The sequence below is a fragment of the Girardinichthys multiradiatus genome, chromosome 7, assembly GCF_021462225.1.
Source record: "Girardinichthys multiradiatus isolate DD_20200921_A chromosome 7, DD_fGirMul_XY1, whole genome shotgun sequence".
Lineage (NCBI taxonomy): Eukaryota > Metazoa > Chordata > Actinopteri > Cyprinodontiformes > Goodeidae > Girardinichthys > Girardinichthys multiradiatus.
This window is the reverse complement of record NC_061800.1, coordinates 18,895,037-18,918,496: the sequence shown is the minus strand read 5'-3', so window position 1 is coordinate 18,918,496 and position 23,460 is coordinate 18,895,037. Positions and strand designations below refer to the sequence as shown.

General features: G+C 45.3%; 1 protein-coding gene across 1 annotated transcript in view; it reads right to left on the bottom strand.

Annotated features, from left to right (window-relative positions):
- The window catches only part of bcor (BCL6 corepressor), a 32,802-nt gene extending 25,222 nt beyond the window's left edge, over nucleotides 1–7,580 (bottom strand). Inside the window, exons 1-5 of the mRNA XM_047370683.1 lie at nucleotides 7,577–7,580; nucleotides 6,681–6,780; nucleotides 6,506–6,565; nucleotides 4,451–4,532; nucleotides 501–3,647 (exon numbers count right to left, since the gene is read on the bottom strand). Of these exons, the coding sequence (XP_047226639.1) occupies nucleotides 501–3,647; nucleotides 4,451–4,532; nucleotides 6,506–6,565; nucleotides 6,681–6,780; nucleotides 7,577–7,580 (3,393 nt within the window). The remainder of the gene's footprint in view (nucleotides 1–500; nucleotides 3,648–4,450; nucleotides 4,533–6,505; nucleotides 6,566–6,680; nucleotides 6,781–7,576) is intronic.
- Nucleotides 7,581–23,460: the final 15,880 nt, after the last annotated feature.

Sequence of the window (23,460 nt, the reverse complement as noted above, 5' to 3'; positions counted from 1 at the left end):
GGTTAAGCACAGCCAAAGGCAATGTGATCTTTAAGGTTGTCACGATCATGCTCCAAATTCACTGTCTACAGCATAGTCAGCACTACATGCTTTAGCCTGAAGGCGGTCACACAAGGGGAGGCACGTACGGCGTCACAAACACACACAGAGTAACCTTTACGGTGGCTGCTCAGTAATCAACATACAAAGACGGCGGTCCTGTTTAACCTTTGAACCAACCATCCCTGAAAGAGGGCCTGAAATCAAGCCAATGATAAACTAAAGGGAAGACCAAACCCACGGCCAAGACAGTAGCATGACGGCATTTATTCTCTACAGGGCTGTAAATGCAGAGTATGCAAAGTTCATGCAAGGTTTGCTCTGCAGGCGAAGGGAATAAAGGCAGTGGCCTAAGGATATTTATTCTCTTGTGGTTACACATTTAAGTCTGAAATGTCTGCTCATGAGATGACAACAACCCGATATAATCTGTGGTGTAAAGATAAAACTTGTGGACTTACCTGCAAAGCTCTCTGCTCGCGGCTCAGTTTGCTAGAGTCGGCATACAGCTCTGTGGTGACGCATTTAAAGCGGTCGCCGACGTAGCCAGAGGAGTTTGCAATCCGTTTGGCCAGGCTGGACCTACGGGAGTTTTTAGATGAAGTCTGGGTACCTTCTTCCTCCTCCTCTTCATCATCTCCCTCCACTTGGGACTCCCCAAGATCAACAATACTGTCCTCTTTTTCAGTCTCCCTCTCACACTCCTTTACCACATTTGTATTGTGCTGTGCAAGAAGAGGAGCGCAGCTGCCCTCATCTCTTTTGTCCTTACCAGAGCTACGCTCCCCTGAGGTGCGGGCACAGCGTAAAGTGCTCTGATCTTGATCCCCAGGTTCTGGGCTGGGGCTACTCTCCTCAGTGCTCTCCTCTGCATCAGAGACCTCCCCTAGAAGAGAGGTCTGGGATGTCCTCGATGCCTCTGTAGGATAGGGTGTTTCCTGGTGAATCTTTCCTTTACCAAAGGAAGTTTCTTTCTGCCCGTCAGTGTTGTTCTTCTTCAGGTTGGGGTTCTGTCGAGAGTGGCTTGAATGTGCTTGGTGTTTTGTCTCACCGTCAGCGTTCGTCAGATTTTGGCTGCTATGACTTTCATTTTGGCTTCCCTTGTTGCTAGTCTCAGCAGAAGGGTGTTTGTGGACTGTTGGTGTAAACTCAATATCTGTGTCTGAGTGTACAAGGTCAATGCAGACAATCTTTTCTCTGGACACCACAGATGATTGGAAGTTTTTGCTTTGACTGCCACCCTGTCCTTGCACCCCTACCTCCCTATCATGCTTCATTTGGTTGCCTTCGCCTGTGTCTTTCCCAGTGCTGTAAACTCTGTGGCTCCCGCCTTCTTCGACAGCTACCCGTGGTTTCTCCTGTCCCCGGGGTTTTAGTGTTGCATCTGCCCTCTCTGTCATCTTGCTGTCAGAGTGTGTCTGCATCAGCGGATGGGCCATCTCCTGTGTGTTATAAGTGAGGTATTCTGTGCCCGGACCAGCTGGGAGGTTTGGGTAGGTTAAAGGGTGTTTTCCAGCCATGTGGGTTGGGTAAATGCCATTGTTACCCAGCAGAACAGGATTGGGGTACACTGGGCCTTTGCCTGAAATTGGGACAGAGTGTAGCGCTAAGCCATCATGGATGGGGTACTGCAGATATCTATTAGCATAAGCCAAGCTGTGGTTCAGATAAGCCTCACTTTGAGGAAGGAAAAGGTGGGGAGGAGGGTGACCGTTCTCCAAACATGGCCTCTTATATGATGACAGATCTGGAGTCGGTTCACTTCTCTTATTCGTCTGGACAGACTTTTCTGCTCCCTCTCTGTGGTACTCCGACTGGCTGGGGCTGTGTTTGACCCATTCACCATTAGGTTTGGGGGAAATAGCCCTGGAGCTGATCAGAGATGAGCCAGAGTGTTGTGAGGAGGGAACGCTGAGGATGGGCTCTCCTATCCTTGGACAGGATGAGCTTCGCTGCTGAGGGAGAACTCTCTCTAGGCCCTTGTTCTTGATAACAGAGGGCGAGGTGCCTTTGGCTTGTGAAAGGCCTAGGTCTGCATTTGACCTCGGAGAGTGCGGCAAACCCGATGTGTGCTGTGCGTGTGAGGGAGACGGGCTCGGTACGACCCACGATGAGTGTAAAGTGCTGATCATCTCCGGTCTCTCTGAGACCTTTGAAGAAGTGCTGCTGACCACAGAATGAGAATGGGACGAAGGGGAGAGGGATACATTTTCATTGAGAAGCTCCCTGCCAGTGGGTAGTCCGTAACGGGCACCAGATGACATGGTGTCCATTTTAACTGAGAAGCCATTGGCTGGCAGCCCATACTCAATCATCCTTCCTGACAAATCCAGAGGCTTCTCAGCAGAGTCTTTGGTTGGTTGGGGTTGGTTAGCTGGTCTCTCAAAATTGACTAATGAAGGAGACCTGCTGTGTACTTTTTCCACTCCTGCACTTCTGCTCTCAGATGCCCCATCTCTCGACCTGGGTTTATGGGGGCTGGGTCTGGCAGAAGAGGGCTGCTCTGACGCCATGCTGCTAATAGAAAAAGGATGAGCAATGGACTGCGTACAGGAGGAGGAGGACACAGATATTGAAGCCGCAGATGAGGCGGATGGTTGTCCTATTCTCGCAACTGGCCTTTGCAAATCCAGCGCTTTGTCAAGGAGAGTAGGCAGAGGAGGAGGCTGGGGGAGGCGGGAGGACATATGAGAAGAATCAGCAGGCAGACTGTTATTATTCCCAACAGTGGTGCCACTGGTGCTGGTACTACTGGTGCCATTGTTGTTGCTTGCGCCCTTCCTGGAGGGAGGTCTGCTTGGTCTGCTGCTCCTGCTCGGAGAGCGGTCTCTTTCCATAGCTGCCTGATGGTGCTGAGGATGAGGAGAGGGTTGATGAAGCTGCTGTGCAAACGGAGATGTAACCCCAAGCCCTTTGTCTTGGCAGTGTACCAGCGAAGTGGGGGCCACCGTGACCGCAGGAATCCTCATGGGAGGCGCCACCAGGGGAGAGGAGATGGGGGAGGGAGGGTAGGGAGGCATATAATAGAGCCTCTCAGCAGCAGAAACAACTGCAGCAGATGTAACATTGGGCCCCTGGGCTGCACACAGGGGTGGATAGGGCAGGTGCTGGGGAAGATATGGGTTGGGTTGGCTGAGCAAGGAGGCTTTGTATATGTTCAAAGCAGCGTACTTGGATGTGTCCATAAAAGGATACATGCCTGCTTCCGGGTATGGGCTCAGCAACGGCATGCGAAGGTAGCTGCCGCCAGCCCCGGCCAACCCCAGCTCTGACACTTTTTCTCCAGGACCTACTCGCCGTTCCAAGCCAAGACCCTCAGCTCCAGCAACCAGCACAGGCTTGTGAAGGCTCGGATGGGTGCCCTTGTAGAGGCTCTGGTAACCATTTATGGGCTTACGACTGTCCAGAGGGCTGTCGGGTTTGTAAATTAGTTCAGGAAGACCATCCCTACTGTAGGTGAGCGGGAGGCCGGGTGTCTCTCTGCTCTTCTCCACTGGAAGGGTTCTGATCCCCGGGTAGACGACCCCACTGTGGAGACGGAGGCTGTCGTGTATCAGAGTGCTTCGGTCCAGCCCCATCGCAGCCAGGGGCGTCAACCTTGCATCCACCTGAAAGAAAAAATATGTATTTAGTTCAATTCAACCACTTAAAGATACTATTCAGTGGTATATTGTTACTCCACAAACAAATGTACACTGAAGATAAAACCACAGCCGGGAAAGTATGGACTTTCAATGAAGGATTACACAAAATACGTTCTTAAAAAGCACTGAAGGAAACTAAAGCTAACACTGCTATGTTTGTATTTTGGTCAATGACATCAGAGGAAGCCAAAGAATAGAGTCCATCACCCAGCACAGGTAAGCTCTAGTGGCAACCACTGACCTTTGAGACATGTCAATATAGATTCAGAAGCATTCAAGTCCCTTTCAAGCGTTTTTGTCCTTTTAGATAGAAATAGACTTATTTAAAAATGTCAGGGTTACACAATAACAAATTTTAAAATTAATGTAGAGTTCTGCCAAATAGCTCAAATATTATACTACAGTTGCAATGCACTGGGACGTTGTCGAAATACCTCTGATCACTTGCTTTATGCCTTTTGTGATGTCACCAGAGGCATGTGCTTATGAAAGCGTGTTCTTTATGAGAGTAGGTTTTTTTTTTTCTTAAATAACAATTTACAGCATTAAAACAAATTAAGGAACTGATGATGACATGTTGCTCTCAAGGTGACTATATTTAAAGGGAATCTGATTAATTTTACAAGACAATCAACTAGTACCTTTATATATCTGAAACAAAAAAGGATTATAATATGACTTATTTGGTTTTTATCGTTACATCCATGCAGACTTGAAGCAAACCATGTATTTTGTTCTCCAAGACAATGACAACCACAGCAACTTGCCATATTTTGTGTGATGTGGTTTCCTTGTCTTAGTTCCAGGTTATTTTTTGCCTCAGCATCGACATCACGAACAGATGTTGCCCTGTGGAGATGAGCAAATGGTTAGCAGTCAGCTCCTTGGCTCTGCCACATAAACACAATGCAGATGCAAGGCCACAACGCCGCCATCTGAATAAAAAATAAAAAAAAGTCTCAAAAACAGACAGTATGTAGTATTTAAGCTTCGTTCCAAAAACAGCGGAGTGAAAAATGACAAAGAGGACAGTTACAATACATCTGCCCCCTCCCATCCATCTACACCTCTTCATCCCTATAGCGCCCCCACCTCCTCCTCTTATCCCTCCAAACTAGGCTTGTTAGTTGAGCGCTGTGGGGCCACGTCTATTCAGTCACGTTCTTCACACACACACACCACACACACACACACAGACTGGTTTCTCTGTGCCCTCTTTGACCCGCTCCCTCGGCTGTCTCAGCCAGCAGAGCGAGGGAAGATTATGCATCGCGAGGCACTTCGGCGGGAGCCCATTTACCACCCGCCAACACAGCGCCTCAGATCAACAATACCCTCGCACCAGAAAAACGCACAAAGGTAGAGCGTGTAGGAGAAAAGAAGCCACATATAGAGGGGGATAATTACAGGCTGGAACGGTATAGCTAGAAAACAGTTGAAAGTTTCAAATACAACAGCAGTGAAATAACACATTAAGAACAGCAAAACAAGAAAAGAAGAAACCCATCAAGGCACCTATAGATGTCCCTGAATCATTTTTTGTATACGTTTGATTTTTTTTTCCAGGCACTGCAGTGTACGGGTATTATTGTACGTTCTGAAACATGTTCAGAGAAGATCAATTATTCATTTCTGAAAAAAAATAAGTTCCACAACTGGCTCCTGAGCCTGTGATTTCAGCTTTACAATTTAAATTTACACAGACTGAGAAGTCTGCAGTAAAAATGTTATTTTTTTTCTCCCCACATTTGTATTTGCATCGATGTGACAATATAAACAAGCACTTGTTCACCGATTAAAAAATGACACATTTTCATGGGAGAAAAAACCCCCCCAGGAGGTTGGGGGTGGGGACAGACCAGCGGCGATTCTCACTTCTCCAGTCTCCATCCATTTTATAGTTGTTAGGCCTCCAAGGTGCATGCAGAAAAACAAAACTACCACCAGCTTTCTACTTTAGCCATGCACTGATCAGGCTTTTCCTGGCCAATACCGATTTCCACATTACTCAAAGGACTTTAAAACATAAAAGAGGAAATATCAAAACCAACTGAAAGTGAAGTGATTACATGATGTTGCATCAAATGCATGTCTCTAGCTTTAACTTATTAAACTTACAAAAGTGCACCTAACGATACCTTAATAGAGTAAACATAGTGGGAGGCCTTAGTATAAATTAAATTAGCAGAAACAAAAAATTAAATCAAAACAATTTTTTTTATGTATATGACATCAAGCCTCCGGCCTACTGATTGGTGGACCTTCAATTAGATTTGTTTAGAACAAAAGAGGGAAAAAAGCATAGATTTGTTCTATTTTAGGTTCATTTTAGCAGCAAACCTCTGTTGCCACCCTGGGCAGTGAGCCATACCTCAGCCCTGAAACAGACAATTTCTTATTTAGAAATCTGCTAAGTGACAAATCCGCAGCATTAATGAACAGTTAAGAGCCTTTTTAGTGACATCTTCTCACTCTCTGTGATGTGCCAAATTTCTACAGGCTTTGTCAGAACAGCGGCGAAGAGATGTGACAGTACAGCTCCGCTGAGCTTCCTTCAGCATGTGGGTATTTCTGCAAGGCGGTCCGGTTAGAAGATTCTGCACAGGAGCGAAGTGAGAGGCAGCAATTGCTTTAAATAGAAAGAGTGAGCCTTCTGCAGAGCTCTCCGGAGCTGAGAGCGGGAGAGAACCTCAGCTCCTCGATCATCGCGGTGAAAGGCCCCGCTGCCACGCCACTTTTTTTTCTTTTTTTTTTTTTATTGCGGTGACCCAGAGCACATTCATCAGCCTGCCGAGGGAGAGGCCCCCTTCCTCCGCCTCTACATTCCCAGCCCCCCGTCCTCCCTCTCCTTCTCCTCACCATGCAACTCCGGCTGGCCCGTTCTGTTTCAACAACATCCGCATCTGACGGAACCGAAACGGAGCGCAGGCGTGTGTGCGGGATGAACGTGTGCGTTTCGGCGGCCTCCTGAAAGTGCAGACGCTGTTGAGAAATCACCTCTCTCCCGTTTCCTGTGCTGCGAGCATGCAGCGTCGCATGCACACACTTTCCGTGCGCCTGTGTCTGACAGGCAACGGCTCCTCATGCGCTGACAAGTCTGCGCAGAGCGCCAGGAATCAATTAAAATCAAAGCTAAACCTCCAACCATTCACCTATGTCTTTCCTGCTTTGGTTTCAATGAAGCTGTGGATTTTTATTTTTATTTTTTTTAAGTAAAAAAAGCACAAAGAACAGAAATATTAACTGGTCTGTCCAACAACAACAAAAACTTACTTTAGGTGTTTTCTGGTCTGCCATAAGATGTTTCATTCCCACTATGTTTTATTTCGTACGCCTCCTACCCTGCGTTGACAATCGATGATGTAATGTCTAGTATAATGTAAAATCATGCATGGTCAATGTGTCCCTTTCGTACCGCGCCTCACCATTAATTGCCAGCCTGTAAGCAAACTATTGGGAACTCATAACCATCAGTTTATCCTTCTTAGTGATAAATTCTATTTATGTTTAGTTATAAGAATGTTGAAGTCTCACATATATTTGATTTAGTTGTATATTGTTTTCACATTACAACCCATTCCATTTGACTTTGTTTCCGATCTCGGTTCAGGCCTGATAATTAATGAAACATGAAAGATTGGACCCCCCTGATCAAACAAAAATGAGCCACCTCCTTCCCGCAGATATTATTTATTGGAGGCATTAAACCACATTTCAACACAGTGAACTATGAGTAGAATATAGGAACTTAGTTTAAATCATCCTTTGTCAAACCAGGGAGGATATGACCCATGGCATGGTTTGTAGGACAACATCCCTGCCATTTAGTACACAAGCTTTTCAGTATGAAATGACACGCCGCTATTTTGTCACTTCCCGCTTCCATTTCGTACCCATGCATACTTAGACCATATTATTTATTCTTAATAATAATTTTAGTTAAGCGTTTTCTCCAATTATGAACACAAATAATCATAAAAATGCTGAAACCTCATGTATAATTTAATGTACTTGTATAATAGCTACTTAAAAACCTGCCGGAGGACTCCTATAACCACCATGAAACCAAAACAACTCCACCTCCTATTGCTGGACATTATTTATTGGAGTCATAACCACATTTCTTATAATGGACTAGGAGTGAAATGTAGAGAAATATAAATTGTCAGATTAAACCCTGGTGGGTCCACATTTGATACATGGTCAGTGCGAAAGTGATAATGCAGTAAAATGACCAGCGTCCCCAATACTCAAGTAAAAGGAACAATGAAGAGATGTTCAATGGTTTAGGTAGATAACATGTCTATGAAATGTCATATTTATGGTTCTGAAATTGAAATGTACCGGAACATCTTTTGTTTTGACATTTTAACAGACCAAATGTGAGTAAATAACTAATTTACCAGGAAGGCATGCACAAACCCGGTGTTTATTAATCACCAAGCGGGAACATAAGATCATTTTTACTTAAAATGTCCCACTTTATGTGGATAATTTAAGCAACCCTGTTTTTGCAAAGAAATACTGACGCTGTAACATTCACATCAATAACATGGAGCCTGTATAGGCAGTGAAAGAGAGGGAGCTGTGGGCCTGCAGAGGGTGTCAAATATCAAACAGGCCTGGAGTTAGAAGCCAGTAAGTCTGGTGGCTGAGGGTTTTTCTGAGACCAAATCCGAACATAATACTGCGCCACGAGTGGAGAGGACGGGGAGGAAAGAGAGACCCGAGATATAGGGGATATACAGGAGGGAAAGGCAGAGCGTCGACACCCATCCCTGCAGCTAAGAATAGTTTGGGGCAACAAACAACTCCCGAGGGCCGGCCAATCCGTCACTGCACGGCCAGCAGCAGCAGCAGGGGGAGGAGGAGGTGGCTGGAAGGAAGTAACAGGGGGACTGCAGAAGGGTTTTTGAATGTAATCTGGCTCAGATTCCTCTGCTGATTCTCATTAAAAATTTTAAGTTCAAACTATTAAAAAAAAAATTTAAACATAGTGTTTATTTTTCTTTCTCTCTTCTTCCTGGTGACAGCGCCTTGAACTCTCAGTGACCCGCGGTGTGGACACAAAAACAAACACCGGGCTCCGCTTATCTCCTCCTGCGGCTGAGGCCCTCTGTATATTCCCTGTGCAGTGCGCACGGAGCTCATGCATGCATGCGCCACAATTTTTAGCCTTGTTTATCTTCATGCAGGAGGATCTGATCGCCAAGTGGAACGTATAAGCGGAGTTAAAACAAGCAAACGAGCGCCGTTTGCTGTGTCCCGTTTTAAAGCTCGTTAGAATAACGGCAGACCCGGGAATGTAGGTCTAACTGCGCGCCCTCTCGCTCTTTGTCCTTGGAGCTCTGCCAGCAGGCTCTCTGAAGCGCAGAGCTCTGATCAGCCCTAAAAAAAAAATGCAAAGTGACGCAGGATAATCTCCGCGGCAACGAGGGTGGGGGGAGGATAAACATGGATTAAAAGTGAGCACCATGGCGCACACACACGAGAGAAAAGGGAAACTCGCGCACGATGCTGCAGGTGAGCAAAATGGAAAGCAGTGGGAACAAATCTGTGGAAAAGACAACAAGAGCGTGGAGCAGAAGAGCAGTCTGGCTCCAAGCTACCTTGTGCCTCGGGCCACACTCTCACCAGCATCGACACTCAGCATGATAATGAGTAAAAAGCTTAGGCACACAGAACGCCAGTGCAATTTTAATTGTTATTGATTATCATTCTGACGCGTGCCAAATGGTCCGACTGATCGTCACAATGAAGACCCTGTGAAAAGTTGACAGCTGTTTCTCATTTCAGATGGGAGCTCAGGGGAGCCAAGGAGGGGATGGAGCCACCGTGAACGCACACACGCACAGAGGGGGAGCTGCAGAAGCTGGAGGGAGATGGCGGCCGCTCTTCAGCTGTCACATTATTAGCCAGCGAGTTGTAAACAAGCGAGGGGGGCCCCTTGCATGCGTCCTCCCCGGGGCCGCTACACAACCGCATGTAAGTCGGTGCACGGTTCAATCCCTACCCCTCGGCATGACGGTCGACAACAACAGAGACATTGTGCGCACCCCCAACCACACCGCCTCCACCCTTGGTGCTGTCACAGGGACCCGGGTGGTGGCCACTGAACTGGCTCTATTCATTCCGGGCCAAATAGGGGACTAAATGGGTCTTTATGCCACTAAAGGACACGATTGTACTAGAGATGCGCATGCACGAGTCGCCCCGCATTTACTGGAGCTTATTTGACGCTTTTTTTGAGAGGATGGCCTTGCTGTCATGAGATGCTATAGAAACAATGCTCCATACGACATCTGAAATAAATTAAACAACGCGTAAATAATTTTATTTCTAAACTGAAAAGCATCAACTAATTAACCAGGGTAGTTTTCTGGGGCCACTTTTACTCCTCCTTTTCAATACAGGAAACGGGGTCAAATGAGATTACCAGGGCAGAAATTTGCTTCATAAAAACGCCCAGATAGGACGTTAGCAGCTTTTTAAATACCGTCAACCTTTTGTGGCAGAGTTTAGTGCTATGAGGGTGCTAGACTTTTCTATAGGGGGAATCATCGCAGCATTGTAAAGCAGTCATTGCAGACAAAATTTACATAAAAAGTATAGTTTTGCACTCTACAATCACAAACACGGGCAATAAACAGCCAGGGTCAGATAATGCCTCCATACCGCAAAGTACTACCTCTCTGATGGGGGAGTGCTAAGATTTCTACCCTGGTAATCTGATTTGGACCTGGTTCCTGCACCAGAAACAACAGGGCAAAAGACTGTCCAGCAAATTGTCCCAGCAATGGACATGTCTTTTAAAAGGTTTGGGGAAATTAAGTTCAGAGAGGGGGAATGATTCAGGGTAGCACAGTCAAAACACAGTTACTGCTGGTTAAGCTAAGAAACTAAATCTCTGCACGCCTTATTTTCAATGTTCAAGTCAAAAACAAGTATATATTATCAATTCTGAAGCATACCCTACAGGTAGCCTATTGACTCGGTGGTAGAGAAAGGGCCCAGAACTGCAGGTCAAAACCTTTGCAGCCAACATGAACCCCATCCAAATGGCAGATAACACATTCCAGCTTTGAAGGCAATGTGGTGCAATAAACTCCTCTGGCTACCTCCCCACTGCGCTGCCAAAAAGATCCGTGGGGTTTCGTCAGAGATGCCCGAGGCACCGAGGTCTAAAAAGCAAACCAGGAGCCTTGATCAAGACCGTGCCTGCACGGGCTGCAGAGGAGGGGAGGTGTGCATGTCATCAGCGCTCTTCTGCCAAATCAATCTTCCGATAGGCCGCGGCGAGGCCGGTGAAGCTGAGAGCAATCTTAGGGGAAGGGTTAGGTTTTTTATTCTGCAGCCTTTGTAGTCGCCCCACATCGAGTCACTGCAGCTGGCATTTACCAACAAAAACAACCCAGATGTTCCTTCTGATACCATGATTAGGAGTTGAAAAACGTAATGTTTTGAAAGTCGACTTAAAACAGACACATTTGTTGGCACCCTTGGTAAAGATGTGAAAGGACCCTTAAAATAAATCCATCTTTTACTGCAGTAACAGCCTCACGTATTTTTGAAAGAAAAAACATCCAACCTTTAATTTAAGTATATTTATTCAGTTTAAGAATTACCTCATTTAACAAAGAATGATGGTTGCACATTTGTTGGTTCCTCAAAACAGTCTCAGCAGTCTTTTTGTTACATTTAGATTTAATTTATATTTATTTTTGTAGGTTGATCAGTTTCTTCTAACTTCTGATTACTAATCCATGGCTTCCTGTTTCACTGGGGTATAAATGACTTGCCAGAGAGGTCCACGTGCATGCGTACCGTAAGGGAGGAAACATCTCCAAAGCTCACTGTTAGAGAACTGCTGCAAAGAGGGTCACCAGGTCTCCATGGCAACCATTAAACTTAATCTACATGCGACCTGCTTTTTGAAGAGCCACTCAAGCCTTTTGTATCCTACCATGTGTGATTTGGTCATATGAGAGAAATAAGAATGAGCAATAAACACCTCTGCTGGCACTTTGTGCACAGTGTTAAGTATAGTGGAGGATCTATGATGCTGTGGGCCTGTTTCTCTTCCAAAAGGCTCGGAGAACCTTCTTAGAGCACAAAGGAACAAGAACTTGTTGAAATACCAGGGCATTATAAATAAAAGTCAGTTGGCCTCTGCTAGTAAATAGGTTCTCATTGGGTCTTTAATGATCCAAAGAGCAAAATGGCTCAGCAGATTCAAAATGCCCCTTCTTACATGACCATCACAAACCCCAGGCCTAAATCCTTTAGAGACCCTGTGGGGGTGAGGCGTTTAAGAGAGGACCAATGACTGGACGATCTAAAAAGCTAATGAGAGGTAAAAAAAAAAAAACCCTGAGTTCTCCTACCTTGTAAAAGACTGAAGGAAAAGATTTAACTGTGTTCAACTGACAAACATATGGTACACAAATTAAAAGTTGGATTTTTTTTCTAAATATTTTGGTGCTGCAATAAAACAAGAATTTTTCTCAAGGTTTTATTTAGGGATTCGTAACATGGGTGACCACAAATTCATCTGTATTTTCTGATAGAGAGGTCGGATCTGAAAACGTCACACCGCCGCGGTGTTCGTGGATCATGCGCTCCGGCTCCGCGCTCCCTGTGCGGTGGGTGAAAGCAGCAGCGCTGGGGGCCCCGACACATCTCAGCGGGGAACTGACCCGTGCGCTCCAGACCTCTTCGAAACAAAAAGCTTTGTGGAGCGCCGAGGGAAGCAGGGAGGGAGGGATGGAGATGGAGGGCTTTGTGTGGGGGAGAGGGGAGGGAGGTTCTCCTGTTTCATCGCCAAGTCCCGGGAGGCCAACACGGAGCATAGCTTCAATCAAACCGTGACGTCTCCTCCGGGAGCAGCGCAGCGCCTGGAAAACCGATCTCTCCGCGGCTCTCTGTCGCGCCTCGGCTTTTGTTCACACACATCTCGCCTCGGTAGCGCAGCGAGGAGGCTGTTTTCTATCTAAGCGTGAGTGAAGGAGAAGAGAGAAGCACGGCAAAAAACAACAACAACAACAACACAAGCCTCCTGACTCCGTCTGGATATAAAACAGAACACCGGTTATTCTTTTAAACTAATTTATTCCCCCACCCCTCAAACACAATGGGTTTGATAAGAGAAAAGACGCCCAGTGGTTGTATCGACGCGCTCTCTCCGTGCGTAATTTTACCCCCACCGTGGTCCCTATTGATCCCAGATTAGAAAAAAGGGGATAAACATGAGACTAATGGGTTTAGAATGGAGGCGGTGTGGTTGTTCCCTTTCTCTTTAACGCAGCAGGTCCTCACGGAGCACCACGCTGACACAACCACTGTCACACATCACTCACCATGACAATGAGCCCCCCTCCCTTTCCCGGCAGCAGGAGCAGAAGCCTTCAGGTGATTTTTAACAACAAACCTCTGGAAAGTGTGTCCTCCCCGTTCTCACATTTCCCTAAATCCATTAATGACAAGCTTGTATGCAGCCAAACTTTAAGGATGCCGACAGGCGATTATTATCCTTGGCTTTTTATTTTCTCGTCATCCAAATAAGAACCAAATGAAGACAAACGCATATCTAGGTAATCAAAAACACTGCTTTTAAAATAAGAGGTCCTCTAACATGCAAACGGGGAGAGAAATAAATAAAAAAAAAAAAAACAAAGCAGCCCTCCCCATCTGTACTCTAACACCTGGAGAACAGATCAGTTCCCTCACCGACTTTCACTGCGCGCTCAGTGGAAAAATGATGCGCAAAACAGTCCGACGGGGCCGCGCTAAAAATAAACTCGGCCCACACAAAATGTGAAGTGCTGTGCTTTGGGGCGTCCACAGCGTGAGCCAGTCCGAGGTTTGTTATTTATTTATTTTATTTTTTTGTGTGGTTTTTTTTTAAAGGTTTGCGCAAATGGAAGGTGATAGAAGATGTATTTTAGGTTGAAAACTCCACTAATTGTTCCTAGGTTGGCACAAATCCAGTTAAAAGTGAAAAAAAAAAAAGTCAGCTTAGGAACGAAGCATGATCTTTGTTTTCTCATTGAAAAAAGAAACAGGAGATCTAACTTATTTCCTGAATTTCCACATGCCTTTCGTCTCGCCAATTTAACATACAATCAGGTGGTGTATTTTTCCACCAACAAATGTATTAACAATAAAACACAGTGGGGTGGAAAAAGTAAGGATTACTATGCCAGGGTTTCACAAAATGGGGGGGGGGGGGAAACCCCCCACTTAATTCTGTTTTAGGTGTATTTGGGTTGATGACGACACAAAAGGCACAATATTGGAGCTGGTAGGAAAGCGACCAATGGTAGATGAGTAAACCAACAGATTATAACAACTGTAGACAAACACCGTAAAAAAACTATTCTGTTTTAATTCACTGTTGGCTAACTATCCTGAAATCCTTTCGTCACAAACATGCAGGGTACAAGTTAAAGAAGAATTTCGTTAAAAGGGTCAAAGAAACAAAACAAGAAAACCACAAAAGGGATGTACTCAGAAGGACTGATCAGTTATACCTAATGTGATGTCATCAAGGGCATGTGCGTGTGGAAGCCTGTTTTAGGAGGCTTCATCTTGATTACATACTTGTTTACAACTAAACACATTTTTTTTTTTTTTTTTTTAAATCTAGTGGTGGCATATTCTATAGGTGGCGAACTATATCTAAAGTCAGTTTGATTGATTTGACTTAGAAGTCCGGTTGTACAGGTTGAAGACCGCGGTTTAATCCAAACACAACAAAGCTCTCTTTCTGCCTCAAAGCCCACTGAAGTAGCCTCCACCCCCCACTAGTTAATCCTCCCTCTCTGCTCCTTGGAAACGTCCCATAAACGCGAGGTCCTGATCCTGTTCCTCCAGTCTGTTGTATGCGCGGTGTTATATAGAGCCTATACGGTCTAATCCGCGCGTATTGGCCGCCGGGAAGAGAGAAGGGGGTATTTCTGTCGCTGTTAAAAAAAAAAAAAAATTATCAGTCAGTTGAGCTGAAGCCAGCCAGTCAATATGAGAGCGCATCGACCTTCCTGAGAGGAGAGCGTCCCCCTAATTAATGGAGGGGAGCGCCGATCCTATACCCGAACATATAAGAGAAATAAAACGAAGAGAAAGAAGCAGTCTGTGTAGCCTGCAGATGAGCTTTAAACTCTCAGTTTGGAACGCGTCCAACAATCCCTGCGGCTCTTATTTCAATTAAACGGCAACTTCAGGCAGCAAGATGCGCTCCACGGTGACAAAAAAAAAAAAAAAAAAGGATAATCTAAAACGAGACTGGTTTGGAAACAACGCGAAACTCGCCAAGCAATTAGTGAAATTATAGCGGCAGTGATAAATGACTGTTTGGAAAGTAGGTTGTTTGGATATAAAGAGAAAGAGGAACGCGTATCGGAGCTCCGGGGATCCTGTAGAGGAGGGGGTCCATTTATCCTCCAAGCAGGGCGAGATTGCGTGCGGAAAGCAGGGGAGGGGAAACAACACGCCGCAGCGCAAAGTCAGACCAGAGAACACCTGCGAGACACGGGGGGGGGGGGGGGTGCTAGAGTGGTTTCCACCAACTTATATAGACAGGAAGGTGAGCGGCCCACAACCACACATGCTTCACTCTACCTCTGGAACTGATGAGGGGTCCAATCTGTCCAAACAAAGCCGTCTCCGAGCACCTCTACACCGTGCAGTGACAGCAGCAGGAGCGCACACGCAGCGGAGGATGCCCTCCAACCGAACCGGACTCTCAACGGAGCTGCGCCGGCTCTGCCTTTGGTACAGGGCGAGGCTGGATTCCTGTAACCTTGTTTAGCGCAGAAGCTCCGTGTGCGCGCACAAGCACGGGGACGGGCGCGCACAAACACACCACGGGGAGCGAAAATCCCGAGCAGGCACCGTCACCACCAACACCAACCAAGGACGGCGCCACTTTCAAGTTCGCTAATCGATGGGACGTCCTTCTCACCTCCGGCCGGCTGACAGGACGCTGGGACCTCTGCTGTGTGTGCGGTGTGTGCGCGTTGTTTATCAACCCCATGCCGCTGCCCCGCCGAAACGCACAAAGACCACCCTATGCGCTATTCTTAGAAGTGGTCCGATCCTCTCCCACAGTCCCTGCGCATATCATCGCGATCAGGATCCAGCTCGTTTATTTCCTCCGCTGTTAAAATCACACTGAAGAATGTAAAACAGCCAAACCGTTATGGGCATAATTATGAAGAGCGCAGCACGGGTTTTTTTTTTTTTTTTTTTTTTCTGGAGCTAAGGAAAAAAGGGGATTTCACACATGCTGATGGGGGAAATAAAACACATTCAGATTAGTCTTTTGTTTCGGCTCACCTGGTTAAATGGTGCAAGTTCCGTAGAGTCCTATTCAAGTCTTTTGTCCTGTTTTTCCCAGTGCGTGGACGTACGCAGACTGGCCCCGGTTACGGTCCCGTCTGCTGGGGACAGATGATCCCGGCCAGAAGCAGGAAAAAAACAAAAAGTGTCTAACAGGTTATCCACTTGTCACGAAACGAAACAAATAAGCCCCTCAGTGTGTGTTCTATTGTCTAAGGCCGACTCTCATCCTTTACTGTATTGAAAGCGGACTTTTAAGGAGCTTCCATAGAGCTACAAAAAGATCCTGCGCCGAAAGAGAGAGACTGAGGGTTGAAATCCTGGGGAAAAAAAATCCACAAGAGAGGATCCGACGACTCGGAAAGAAAAAAAACGCCGTTCGGTCCGAGTCCCTCGCAGGATACAGGTGGTGAGGTGAGGTTGGCGGAGAAATTAAATCGGCTCGTACGTCCCTCTCAGCAGCGCCATGTTGAACGGAGCACGGCGTGCTCGGAAAAAGCCCCTTTTCCTCCCGCTCTGCGTCGCTCCTCTCTGCGCGTCCCCCACCCTCCCCGCTTCCAACAGCGGAATCCGTGCGACGGGATCAGGGCTTCGGAAAGAATTTATCCCGTGTAGTTTCTTTCCCTCCGTTTCTTCCTCTGATTCTCTTTTCGCTTCCAGAGTCGCAGAGAACAGCCCGTGTCGGGAGCCCCTCGGTTCGCACCGAGGTCGCACACAGAGCCGTGTGATTACGGGGAGTGCCAAACACACACACTCACTCACTCACTCACACACACACACACACACACACACACACACACAGAGAGAGCGAGAGAGAATGGATGAACGCTGCCGAGACCGAGTGACTCGCTTCGACTCCCACTCGCACAGACTCTACCCAGAAGGCCAGTCGGGAGACCGCAATTACCATAAGCCTCCAGCGCACGGCACTGGCTGCGCGCGCATACGGACACACACACACACGCACACACACACACAAATAAACACGCTCCAAGAGAAACACACACACCTAGCAGGCTCCGCTGAAACTCCTAAAGAGCACCAGGCAGGGTTTAAATACACATTAAGTGGCAAATGAGGCACATGGATAATTTGAAAGAAAACATAACCTCAATAATAAGGATGATGTGAGGTCAGGATGCAGCGTTCAAATGGCGTTTCTTCCTATATCCAAGTATATTTTTGCCTATTTGACAAATATATAGAAGCGGCCCGTGAATGTATGGTGCTCAAAGCAGAATTTAATTTGGACTCCGATCCCAATTCACATAAAAGGTCCGTCTGCGTTAATTAGAACGTCATGGAGACATTAATTAATTTCATTACTTGAATTTAAAAAGTGAAATTAATATATTATATAGATTAATATATATATATAGATTTCAATAACCCTCCAAAATTCTGTTTCTCAGAAAATTTAACTATTACATTACATCAATAAAAATTAGGATTTTTAATAGATGATATGGCCCAGTTAATTAAAAGTCTAAAGAAGCTCGCTGTTCACCTAGTGCTGTATACCCCCCCCATATGAATAGAAAGTTTAGTGAAAGGAAAAAAAAAGTGTGGTAGATAAAGGTGAACAAGCACGGCCTTGAGAGGCTTTGCAAGCAAGACCCATTCAAGAATTAATAGTAGATTATCAAACTCTGGACTGCAGCTGGAGTCAGAGCTTCTATAAACTTAGAAAATAAAGGTCATTATGTGTTAAGCTCGTCCTGAATCAGAGACAATATCCAAAGAATCTTACCGGGACTAAGGAGAAAAAAGGACTGGACTGTTGCTTAGTTGACCAAAGATCTCTTTTCAGATGAAAGTAAATTTTACATTAGAAATCAAGTTCCTAGAGTCTGGGGGACGTGTGGAAAGGCACAGAATCCAAGTTGCTTGAGTTCCTTTGTGAAGCTTCCCAGCCAGCGATGATTCAGGGAGCCATGTCATCTTCTGTCAGGACATTTTATAGCATTGCATGCTCCTCTGCTGACGAGTGTTATGCAGATGGTAATTTAATTTCCAGCTTGACCTCCAGCAGCACATGCCCACACTAGAACTTGACTGCATAATGAGGAGGTAATTCAGACTTTTGATTCAGGTGTGTTGGACCGAGGGCACATCTACGGGCATCTACACTGTTGGTCAGGTCAAGGGATTGGTTAAAGTGAGAAAATTCACACCTTTAGTTGTCCCAGTTGTGCTTTCACACAGAGATTTTTCGACTGTTTGGGCCAAACAACGTCATGCTGTTGCAATGGGGCAGTGTTGCACGGATTGAGAAGAAAAAAAAAAGCATGAAGAAGAAAGTCTCTTATCAGGGTTTTCTGTTGCTAAGGTGTGCAAATGTAGTAGTGAGCAGCTCTTAACTACTCCTCATAGCTCCACAAGACATTTTCAAACTTTTTTATCTTCAGATTCGGACTCTTACTTTGTTTTTCCTCTTCTTCTACTGCAATGTGCTGCTCTTACATTTCATCCTCCCTTCCTGCCGTTGGAACGCTGGGCTGGCACATATTCACACAGCAAGCAATCCGCACCAGGGTCCAGATAAAGCATGTGGAGTCCGGCAGTTGTAATCGTGCCAGGGTACAGTTTGCTGGTCCATTTCAGGGTCCGGGATGGGTTCACACTGGTACACAGGACCCGGACCCTGGCACGGTACGTTTAGTAGACTCACATTTCTTATTGAAAATATTGAATTTTGGGTTTTCTTTAGGTGTAGACAATAATCATATACATTAACTTGAAATATATCACTCTGTGTGTAATGAATCTATACGAGTCTCACATTTCAACTGAATTACCAAAATTAAAGAAATTTGAACTTTTAAGCTTTATGCATGAGAACCTAGGTACTCTTGGGTGCCCTCTGATGGCCTGGAGGCCTTAAGCAGCATATTTGTTCGCTACTGCCTTGGGCTGGCTCTTTATATAGGACACATTGCTGCTGTTTCTAATCATGGAAATTTCTCTATAACCCAAGAAAGTAAAGCAAAATATTTCCTTTGTTGGAACCTTATTAAGCATCATAATAGAACTATTTAATGCCATCACACTTTTCAACTATTCTTCACGTGCAGCCCTTTCAGTTGACACTATGGGAATATATTTCAAATCAATTTCTGTTTACTTTTTTTTTTCAAGCCTAAAGATATCTCTGTGAAACACAAGAGACACAGAGGGAGCGCGGGGGACAGAGGGGGAGGCAGCTCAAGGCTGGGGCACATCTGTTAAAGCTCCCATGTCAAGCAAAGGAGGAGGAGGCTATGAATATCAAGCCTGAGGTGTGTGCATCATGTGCCCGCGTATGAGTGTGTAGGAGAGATGGGGAGGGGGGGTTGGACATGAAAAAGGAGAAAGAAAGAAGGCCGACAGACAGACAGACAGCCGTTGGAGGCAGACAGAAGCAGAGTAGGAGTAAGAGGGAGCCTTGGCAATGGAAGGTCTGGCTGTATTTGCCACAGCTGTTGAAAGTGGGAGTTAAACCAGACAGTCATACACAAATAAACAAAAAGCTTGCAGAGTGCTCGCATATGGATGCGTTTAAAAAAGCTAAGCTCATCTCGAAGGCCAAGTTGTCCAGAAGTTTGGATTAGGAGGCCAGTGGAAGTGGAGCGCAGGGCTTCCTCTCTCAGTGTAAAGGTAGCAGGATGGGCGTCCGCCTTCATGCAGAACAAAAGCTGCTCTTATTTTCCACTCTGCTGAAAAACTGCGTGGCGCTTCTGACACAGATTTGAAGAAAAACTCTCTAAAACCTAAACAAATCCAGGGTGAATTAGCGGGCATGTTTGCTCGGCTCAGCTCCACCCTCTCCTCACCCTTCATCAGTGAGAATCGTTCACGTTGGCCACAGCTGCTAAACCACAGTATAAAGCGGGGGATATTCACACTGCAGGTCAATGCTCTTACAAATGGCTTAGTTAAAGAAAAACTCAAATCCATTCACAGGTTAGATATAGAGTAACTTGCCAAATTACTGATAGCCTTTGAACCTTTGCAAATTTTTGATGTTACATCCACAAACCTTTTTGTAAAAGGTTTTAAAAAGTTTTATTCTGCCCCGCTGAGTCAAATGCTTTTAAAACTACCTTTTTCGTGCAATTTCAACATTTCTTTGGGGACACCACCATCATTACAGATCTAGAAACCAACAATTTTGCCGGTTCTTTGCAAAATGGCTTAAATTTAGATTGGGAAGGTGTCTGTAAAAACATTGGATTTAAGCCCGATTTGACCGGGCCATTTTAGCATATGAACATTAATAATCTAAATCATTATTAAGTTTTTGTCCTGCTAGAAGGTGATCTCTATTCTCCAAATCTTTTACAGCTCTTTACAGTTTTCCTACAGAACTGCTCCATATTGAGCTTCCATGTCCAAAAAGAAAAGCATTGTCACAGCATGATGCTGCCAACTCTATGTTTCATAGTGGTGATAGTGGTCACACGGTGATGTGCAGTGTTAGTGTTATGTCACACGTGGCAACTTACATATAGGTCAAAATGTTCTACTGACCTCTGAAACTAGTCACACAAGATTTTATTTAGGGGTATAGGGGCACAAAGCACCAAATATACATACATTCAGAAAACCTTTGAATTATTTTCTTTCCACCTCCATCATTTTGCGCTGCATTGTGTTGGTCTACCACATAAAATGCTTCTGCAGGAACCTTAATAAAGTATAAGACTAAATAAGACTCTGGCAAAATGTGGTCAAAAACAGTCTTAACTCTTTACTATAAAAGTTTTTATTTGCAAAGTTTGTCTTATTTCTTTTCAGACAGCTAAGTAAGTGAGTAGCTTGACTCCTCACTTTGATCAGATACTCAGGTTGCTTTCAGAGTGACTTCAGCTCCAGTGAATGCGGTGGACCGTTTACACAGCAGGGGGTCCCACCACAAAGAGATCAGCAGGAAAATATAACAAAAACAGAAAACTGTCCAAAGACAATCCCTAGAAAAGGTGCAAAGGCATCCAGTTACACCTATGCCACTGAAAACTCCTCTGCTGCCGCACCAGAAACAAAGAAAAACACATAAAAACATGTAAGATTGCTTATCACTGTGTAAAAACTGGAATTAGTGATTAGATATTCATGAGAAGTCCCTTAACCCAAGTCAAGGCCAGGAAAAAACAATAGTGAATGGCCATGATATCCTTTTTCTTAACCTGAGGCCCTGAAGCAATACTGAATTAAAATCAGATGCAATTCCACAGTGGAAATCTTTACACGGACAGGGATAAACCAGAGAGCCATTGTCAGTCAACACTGTTCATTGTTGCAAGCAAAAATACAAGTTTGGACTCAACCACAAAGGAAAGAGGAACCCCATGTTTCCAAGATCAAGAAACGCTGCACTCTCTGAACCTGAATTATTTTGAGTCAGACTGAAAAAGCAGCAACATGGTGGGTGTGATTAACCAACATTTGAAATTCATTTTTGTAAAATAAATAAATGCCACCTTTTTACGCTTAAAGACAGACCAGGCTATCAGCACACATGTCCAGCATCACATTACTGCACATGGTATGGGTAGCTTGTACCCTAATTAGAACATTTTTATCTTCTTTAAACCACTTTTGAAGGTATGGAAAAATTTTAAAGTAGTCCAATCTGGAGTCTGAAGACCCATCACTTATTAAAACTATGTTAGAAACTGAAAAACCACAACAAAAATCAACAAAACCTGAAGAGCCACACACATTTAAGCCCAACAAACTCGGCAAGCTGAGACTATAAACTGTGCATTTGAGACTGAAAGGGAAAAAGCAACACTTTAATATCATATTTTATGTTTTTGCACAGTGGCAGCTGGATTGTAAACACACTCAGGAGTTATTTTGGTCTAAACGTTGTTTTTTTTTTTTTTTTCAGAATAAGATTCATTTTAGCTGTCCACAGCTCAATGCTGCAGCTCTACATGTGCCAATCTACTGTTGGTCTGTGCTGCAATAAATGCACCCAAATCAAACATGTGTCCCCCATATCCATGAACAAACCACAAAGTAACCACTGAAAACAGCCTTGAGAGGTTCAAACAAATTCCTGCTAATGACCCGCCTATAATCATGTGAAAAGGTCAGAGAGGTGTCGGAAAAAGAAGTCACAGCACACATCAGGTCTTTTCCTCATTTCTCTCCCTTCTGCTCAGCCTCCAAGGGCGTTGAAGCCAGGCGCCCCTTTCTATCACTCACGGAAAACTGGATTAAGATGAATATTGCTCCAAGAAACCAAGGGGCAAACCAGATTTCGGGTGGAAAAGCACACCAACGTAGTTTCAGGGGAAGAAAAAAAATAACACTTTCTTGAGAGTGTGTAAGGGAGGGAGGGGGAGACACAAAAACAGGCCTCAAGAGCCAGTCCAGACCTTTTTTTAATGACTGTGCTGTGCGTTTTTGGCTGTGTGTGAACTTTGTGGATTGAAAAGCCAGACCCTGAATAGCATGTGGTTTAGGAAATGCTCACACTGGATACTGACGACTGAGAAACTTGTTTAAAAGCAGGGATCCTGTCCTCTTGCTGTCATTGTGTGCCAAGGATTCATGCATGAAGGTGTGGTGTGTTTGTAAAAACCAGAACCAGTGTGGACACAGACTCTCAAACCCTGAGACTGAAAAATTTCCCAAACCTTTCTTTGCAAAAGCTGCACAAGCTCAGTCAGTGTAGATGGAGAGCATGTGAGCTTTGATCTGAACCTCTCTATTGTAGTCCCAGCTGTTGGGTTGTTGCTGAACATCCACTTCCTTCTCAAGTCTTTTGCAGCGTCTAACAGGTTTTCGCTCCAGTATTACTCTGTATTTAGCTCCATCCATCTTCCCACCGGCTATGACCAGGTTCCCTCTGTCACCTCAAAAAAATCATCTCCACATCATAATGCGGCCACCACCATGTCTCAGTGGGGTAGGTGTGATCAGGGTGATGTTCAGTGTTAGTTTTTCGCCACATTTTGCATGCAGGCCAAAAAACTCAACACCGGTCCCACCTGATCAGAGGAGGGTTTCTGTTCCTGCTAAAAAAAACAAACAAACATCCCCGTCATCATGATACTGCCACCACCATGTTTTGAAAACGCCCGCAATGCCTTTAAACATGCTTAAAAGAGAGGATCCACTGTTCTTGCTTTCATTGTCTTGGCGGGGATTCCTGCACATAGGTGCGATTGTTTTCAAAAGCCAAAACAGCGTGAACCCACACAAGTCCACTGACGGTGTCTATGCGATCCAGCCATCTGCTGCTGCAATCAAACGCTGAAGCAGAAGTCTGGCAAACCCACACGCTCGCTGGCAAGTTCAAAACGCAAACAGGCGCGCACACTTTCAGTGCACGTTTCGTCAGATATGCTTAAAACAGAGACAACACCGCACAGCCCCGACTGACTCACGGTCAGGGGGGCGGGGGTGGGGGGTTGGACCGGGCTGCCTGCCAACACTCAAGCGAGCACAG